Source organism: Pinus tabuliformis, chromosome 9 (genome assembly GCF_031772625.1).
Source record: "Pinus tabuliformis cultivar Carrire ecotype Pingquan chromosome 9, CPIR1, whole genome shotgun sequence".
In the NCBI taxonomy this organism is placed as follows: Eukaryota; Viridiplantae; Streptophyta; class Pinopsida; order Pinales; family Pinaceae; genus Pinus; species Pinus tabuliformis.
This window is the reverse complement of record NC_142307.1, coordinates 680,919,277-680,927,623: the sequence shown is the minus strand read 5'-3', so window position 1 is coordinate 680,927,623 and position 8,347 is coordinate 680,919,277. Positions and strand designations below refer to the sequence as shown.

The 8,347-nt window shown below is 32.9% G+C and overlaps 1 protein-coding gene across 1 annotated transcript; it reads left to right on the top strand.

The window, feature by feature from the left end:
* Positions 1 to 3,017: 3,017 nt before the first annotated feature.
* LOC149150495 (disease resistance protein RPS5-like) lies at positions 3,018 to 5,018 on the top strand. The gene has a single exon (XM_089442823.1). It carries the CDS (start codon positions 3,018 to 3,020, stop codon positions 5,016 to 5,018), a length of 2,001 nt encoding a protein of 666 aa, XP_089298949.1.
* The last annotated feature ends 3,329 nt before the right edge of the window (positions 5,019 to 8,347 follow it).

Genomic DNA, 8,347 nt, shown 5'->3' with positions numbered 1-8,347 from the left:
CATCACATCTGCATTGAGGAGGCCCAAGTCGTTGCTAGGGTTAGTCATTTCCATCATCGTAAATTGAGGGAGGCCCTAGAAATTGAAAAAAGGCCCAATAATTTGAATAGAGATGATGGTTGGAATATTAGTAGAAGTTGGGTTTGTGTCCTGTCCTCCTAGTTTTTTTTTTTAGGCTTCTTTTTGGGATTTATTTTGTTTGTTTGTTTATCTATGTAGGTATTGGCATCCTTTTTATAGTATTTTTGTTGATTTATTCTTCATTACAGTTTATTTTCTTGATCCTTCATGTTTTTTATGTATTTTGTCGTCATATTAGTTCTTAACTCCTTTTAGTATTTTTGTTATTTCTTTAATGGGCCTCAACCCCATATTTTATTGTTGACCCTTTTTTATTTATTGATTACTTTTCTTTGGGTATATATATATATATGTTTCTATTTTTCTTTATATATATATATATATATATATATATATATATATATATATATATATATAGACTTGTTTATATATTATTTTTTTCCATTAATTATTTTATTTATCAAATGATCTGATCTCGATTAAGGTCTTGAGTCATTTTTATAAATTTTTACTTCCCTCCTTTAGAGTTTGACTTTGATTATTATTATTATTTTAATTAATTTAACTATTGTTTATCAAAATCTCGTTGTTTAATATAGTGGTTACTTATTAATAATTGTTTTCAATAAATTAATAAACTAATATCATAATTTAAATATCATTTTTCTGAATCTAGCCATTACTTATTAATTTTTTTTAATAAATTAATAAACTAATATCATTATTAAAAATATTATTTTTCAAAAACTAGCCGTTTAATATAACCGTTACTTAACAATATTTGTTTTTAATATATTAACAAATTAATATCATAATTCAAATATTATAGTTCAAATATAGTCGTTACATGAAATTATGTCTCTACATTGGTCTCTATTTAAGCTTTTTCCATGGTCCGCCTCTTCAACTAGTTCTGATGATGAACCACTCTTGTTGGTTCGAAACGCATCAGCCAAAAATTTATCTTATGTGATTTCTACCGAAAGACTTTGCTTAATTCATTATGGATCACAGAAGCTTGAATATAGAAATAAATAAATATTTTGATTTGAAAACAAGTTCGAAAGAAATCACATGGTAGATTGAACCAACCCGTGTAGTTCATCATCAGGCCAAGATAACTTGTCCTGATGATGAACCACACTGCTTGGTTCAAAAAGCGTCGGCCCAAATCTACCATGTGATTTCTTCCGAAATTGTTTTCAAATCAAAATATGGATCACAAAAGCTTGAATTTGATAAATAAGTATTATTGTTATTTAACAATAATTAACCATTTTACTATTATTTATTCATTTTTATTTTTATTATTTTTATTATTGTTGTTTTTATTATTATTAATATTATTATTTTTGTTATAACTCATAAAATAAAATATTTATATTTTTCTAAAAGCAATAGTAAAAATTATTTATTTTTAATAAAATAAGTAATTATTTATTTAACACTTATAATAAAAAAATGAGTAATAAATTATTATTATTGTTATTGTATTTTTAATTATATATTTATCAATGGTTTCTGTCATATTTAGAAATAAAGCCTTATGGATATATCAACCACATTTACTAAAATAATTATTGTTATTATTAAATAATAATTATTATTAAGATTATTATTGTTAATTAATATTACTAATAATATTATTATAATAATAATTATATTATATTATTATTATTATTATTATTAAATAATAACCATAAATATATAAATATATAAGAATATCGTTGTTATTATTTATATAGTTATTAATAATCCTAAATAATTTGTTTTTAAAAAAATATACATAATAATTATTAATATGGTTAATATAAATTTATCCGTCTATATCAACTATATTGAAAAATGTGATTATATATATGATTTATATAGTGATTGATAAATCTGATTGTGCTAATATTAATATGTTATATATTTTAATATTATATTTTTTTTTATCTAAAATATTTCATTCATCGAAATTCTAAATATCTACCTACACTGAATTTAGATATCTACCTCTAGTGAATAGTTCAGTATAGATATTTACCTCTACTGAATTGTTTAATAGTGAACAACTTCATTGAAAATCGCTTTACACTTGTTGAAATAAGGATAACCTTTTCTACCTATTCTGGGTTGGGTGGTTTGATAGTGAACAATTGCATTGAAAGTCGTTTTACTCTCCCTTTCTCTCGCCGACTCTAAAAAGTTTTCGTTTCCTTGCGGTAATATTCGGTCTTACTCTCCCTTTCTCTCACCGACTCTAAAAAGTATTCGTTTACTTGCCTTAATATTTAAGAAAGGTCCCGTGATTTTATAGATAACAGAAAGCAATATGCAAGTCAAGCATTCATTAACGTCCTTCCACCACTCTCAAATATTGTACACGTAAACGATGTGCAAAGCAAAATCAATTAGCAAAGTAAATAATTGATTTTGTTAATGAGCATTTGCATGAGACGAACCCACAATTTAATTAAAAATGGTCTCTGTGTGATTGGATAATCAAAAGTAAGGTAAATAATCAAAAGCAAGGTAAATAATTAATTTTGTTAAAAATGGTCCTCTTTTAACTTTGTCATTCATGTGGAAGACAACATCAATGTCAATTTGTGATTCATGTAGAAGACAACGTCAATGTCAATCATTAACTTTAGTGGTGGACCCTCCAGTGAACCTAACTCACAATGGCCATATTTGCATCCTCGCTATTAAATGAATTTTAGCGTTTAGCATCACACGGTGAATGAATGGAGGCTTTGCTTCTGAGGAGAGCCTTCATACATTTCCATCAATATCATTCCGATGGACGTCTCCTTCTGTCATTGTTTGCTGCTTCTTGTTATATTCATAAGCTGCCCTCCTGTATTTTTTTAATAATTCATGCTCTCTTCTAGTATACTCTAATTTCGTCTGATATGCTGCTTTAATCTCACTTGCTGTTGGTCCAAACAATGGATACTGTAACCGGAGCCGCAGGCAATACCATTAGCAGCGCTATTCTTGTTCCAATCACCCAACAACTTATTCAACAGATAGACGATATATTTAATTTGGATGACAACCGTGAGCTTCTGGAAGAGCAGTTATATCGTATGAAGAGCCTCTTGCTTGATATTAGCTCTCAGTTCCAACATCAGCAGAGGGAGGCACCGGATTCTCTGAAGAATTGTTTGCTAAGGATGCAACGCAAAGTTGGAGAGGCCAGAGAGTTGATCCATCGCTCACAACGCCCGTGGTTGCAGCAGTGCAATGACTGCCTCTTTTGCAAGCCCAAAGTCTTTAAGCAAATCCGAGAGTGGAACAGTACTATTCGTGACCTCCATGATCAGTTTCGAACCGATTTTTCCGTGTTTTGCAGTGCTCAACAGATTGTGTCTGCGGCACCACAACAGGCAGACGCACTACTTCAGGACGAACCTGACACCGGATTGGTCGGGTTGGGAATTGAATCTGCCGAGACGCAGCTACAGAGTTGGGTTTCCGAAGGTCCAAATGTTGGCGTAATTGGTGTGTACGGTATGGGTGGAGTTGGAAAAACAACGTTGCTTAAAAAGGTCTACAACACCTACAAGGTTAGCGGTGTTTTTGATCATGTCATTTGGGCTACAGTTGCTCAATTTTCAATTCTGCAAATACAAAATGATATTGCTTCTGCAATTAATTTAGATCTGACCAACTGTTCCGGTGATATGAGGAAGATGAAGTTGTGTGCATATTTGAAGACCAAGAAATTCTTTTTGGTTTTAGACGACATGTGGAGGGCACTCTCTCTGAAAGAATTGGGCGTGCAGTTTGGCAATAACAAAGGGAGCAAACTTGTATTCACAACTCGAAATAGAGATCTGATTCAAGAGATGAATGCAAAACAGGGCATGGAAATACAACCCTTACAAAGAGAGGAGGCCTGGGAGTTGTTTTTAAAAGTAGCTTTCGAAGACGGCCATGTTCCGAAGAATGTAGAGAATATTGCGCGCCAGGTAGCCGACAAGTGTAAAGGGTTACCCTTGGCAATAAATGTAATAGCCTCAACTATGATGGGCAACGCAGCTGTAGATGAGTGGGAGCTTGCCTTAAATCAAATGCAAAAAGTGGATTTAAATTTTCCAATCACCCATCCTCGAATTAATCGAGATTTGTATCAGCGATTGAGATGGAGTTACGACAGTCTGCCCGATGCTAACTTGAAAAACTGTTTTCTTCTCTTTGCCATGTTTACTGAAGATGCTGCTATACCAGTGGAAGCGATGGCGCAACTATGGATCGCAGAAGGCCTAGTTAAAACCAAAGAAGATGCCAACTATGACTATGTCTTAAAGACGGCGGAAAGCTATGTAAAGTTACTTGTAAATCGCAGCTTGTTCCAGGTGGAAGAGGGTGTTATCAATGTCCATGATGTCCTCCATGACATGGCTATTTATATTGCAGAAAATGAGGAGAATTGTGTATTGAGGGCACGTCAAAGTCTTCAACATTTCCCTGACATCCCAGGTTCAGAAAATTGCAGGCGAATATCAGTTTTGGGCAATGATATTAAGTTTTTGCCAGCAAAGGAGTTGAGATGTCCCAAACTAGTTTCTTTATATGTGGGAGAAAATGAGGGATTGAAAGAAATTCCAGAAGCATTTTTACTGAACCTCACCTCTTTGAGGGTATTAGACTTTCATGGCACGGCCATACGATCACTGCCAACATCATTGTGGCAACTGACACACCTCGAATTTCTGTTTTTGGGTTTCAGTGAGATTGAAGATACACCTGACGAAATAGGTAATCTTTCACATCTTCAATTTTTGTATCTTAACTTCTGTAAAAATCTAAAATCGTTGCCTTCTACACTAGGAGAACTTCAAAATCTGAAGTATCTAAATCTTCACGGTTGTAATTCGATAAAAATCCCTGATGAGCTGAGAAAGCTCCCGAACTGTGAGATTGTGCTTAAAAACGAGGAATAGAGGGAACCGACTCATTGAAAGTTATAAATATGTTTTTATGAAATGAGTTTCAAATATTAAGATTTGTTTTTAATTCCTAAACTATTTATTACGTAATATATGGAATGAATTTAAGTTTTATTATTTTTTGGATTTTTAATTTGTAATTTATTTGTTTCTAGTTCATAAACTATTTATTATGTAATATAGAGGAGAGATTTCTAATGTTGTGTAGGGACCAGCAATTGATATAGTACTGGTCCCACCAAACCACCATAAATTGAGACTTTTGAAACCAATATTTAAACAAACATAAATAACATTAAGTATAAATAAGTATTAATTTATGTCCAAAATTTCCCCATACATTGACTGGCCCCACAGCTGTCCATAAATAGTATCTTACTACTTAAGAGTGCAAACCATATTGACCCAACTAGAAAACAGCTAAAACCATAAATGCTTCCAAAATGGTCTATTCCAGAAGTACAAAGTAGCAGTCACTTCAACTCCCACTCATCAGAACTGAAGCTTTGTATCACAAATAAATATCCCTACCTGCACATAATAAAAGGGAATGTATGTCAGCCATAACTGCTGTGTTGTTCAACAACTAAAACCCCTATGTTCAATAAATGACACCCAACCCAATAACATTTAAACCCACTTTGTTCAATAAATGACACCCAAACCCAATAACTGCAATAAATGACACCCAACTCACCCTATTTCTCATTAAAACAGATCAAAGCACATGGATCAACAAATAACCAATTCCCAACCATTAAATCACATCAAATTAAATCCAGACCACACATTCAAAATGAAGTCATTGCAATCCATGTCCATCCAAGTCCACCAATTAAATTCAAGTGCCAAAAACTATAAAAGAAGTCCGCCCACTCTTGAAGTTGCATCTTATGCTTTAGCAAACTTGAAGACAACATCACAAAACAATTGCCAATATATCCAGGTTAGTTATATCAATTACAACACATTCTTCTTACAGTTCTGTTTTCATTGTTTTCATTTATCAGAGTTCTTACATTTTCAGTTCTTACAGATTCAGTTTCACTTTCATGAAAATCAACACACAACCTACAGTTCTATTTCAGAATTCACCTTCTAACAGATTCAGTTTCACTTTCATGAAAATAAACACACAGCCTATAGTTCTATTTCACAATTCACCCATATAACCAGGAGGATCAGACGAAAACAGACCGTAAGGGAAATACTATTAAGGAGCTCTATTTCAGAATTCACCTTCTAACAGATTCAGTTTCACTTTCATGAAAATAAACACACAGCCTATAGTTCTATTTCACAATTCACCCATATAACCAGGAGGATCAGACGAAAACAGACCGTAAGGGAAATACTATTAAGGAGCACCGAGATATAACCACAAGGATATGACAAAAATAGACAGTAACGAAAAGACTGTTAAAGGGAACCGAGTAAGGAAAATAGAGTACTTAGATTTCATAAAACAACATTAAAGACTTTGCAATACGTCAATTTCTCCATGGAGAATTTATCTTTTCCTCTCTATACTCCTTTACTTCTCTTGGTTTGATGGTTACATGATCTGTCTGGCCATAACTGCTAAAAGGATAGCTAGATGGTTTCACAAACAACCATTGAATAAAAAGTAGGTTCTAAATATATCTATTTAGAAAAGTTAAAACCATTCCTTAAAATAAAAAAAATGAATGCCTTCAACATACTTAATTTTTTCAGTTCAATTTTTTAAAACTTTTTATGACTGATAATAAAAATTGGAAACCATATAACCACACAACTGCTTTTTATAAAGTTTTTGTAGAGTTTCTTATTTCAAACTCTAATCTCTCCATTCAATGAGATAAATGTTTTAAAAACCTAAGATCTTTTCTCACGCGTCTTCAATTAAGTTTTCTTTGTCCAAAACGGGAATCTTGATTTACGTGAAAGTCTATTGTAATGGGAATGAACAAAATTTCGAATGAAAGCATCACCGAGATCTCTCATGGCTTTCAAGCTGCACAGCTTTACTGTGATTATGACAGGCATAACACTCTTCTGGAGCATATGACCACATTTTGTTTGAGTTTCCAAACTAATTACTATGCCTGGAATGGTGGCCATGGATTGCAATGGAGAAGTTGGCATACTGAGACATTTTTGGCAATGCCAAAGAGCAAAAAAATGGAAAATGATATTTGAAACAAAATATATGTGCACATTGCACTTGCTTATGCCTTAGCTAAAACACTATGTGAATAGGTGAACAAAGGTCAATGGCGAGACTCAGAATGTAATAATCAAAATCGACTAAGCTAGAAACTCAAGATAATTTGGCTTTTGGTTGCCTATGCTCCAAATGACCTAGGACAAGATTTTACTTTAATCTTGATCTATCACCTGGAAACCAATGTTGTGTGTGTCATGCAAATTATGGGTGCTGACTATCGTTTTGTTTTTGTGCTACATGGATCAAGTTTGTCTAGCTTTGGATATTTTCGCTTTTTGGTCATAGGCCTTCCTCTTTTCCTTGCCTTTTTGTCCTACTTATTCCTAGCTTTCTGCCCATCTTCTGAGGCAAAAGAAAGTTGTAATTTTCAATGGCTTTTTCTTCTGCTTATTCCTAGCTTTCTGCCCATATTCTGAGGCAAAAGAAAGTTGTAATTTGCAATGAGAGACTACGAAGTAATGCAATTTGATTTTTTGGAAGTCAAATCTATGAAATATTATAATTGAGAAGATTTCTTGGAAACATGATCCAACGTTTCCTTTATTTCAGTTACCCCATTATCGAGCATTTCTTTCTCTACATGATGAAAGCATGGATTCAAGGCTTTTTATGCACATAACTACCGATAACCAAAACATCACAAGTTGTGATCAATAGAGTAACTGAATGTGAAGGAACTTCTTCCTTGGCCATAGCCATGGTTCTAATGATGGTAGCATGTGCAATATCACTAGCAAACGATACAAGACAGAGTGAAACAAAATATATGTGCACATTTCTCTTACTTTTGCCTTAGCTAAAACACTGTGTAAATAGGTGTACAAAGGTCAATGGAGAGACTCAGAATGTAATAATCAAAATCGACTAAGCTAGAAACTCAAGATAATTTGGCTTTTGGTTGTCTATTTCGTGGTTACTAAAAATCTAAGTTTTCTTCCATTTCCATCCAGTTACATCACTGCAGTGGAAACGTAGGGATGTGGTCCAAGGACAAGTTTGGAGAAAGGGATGATGAGGCATGAACTCTATTTGTAATCTTCGACTTCTGTAATAATACATATTCCAATGTCAGCCAATCACTTACAGAAAACAACAAAACAATAAAACAACAAAC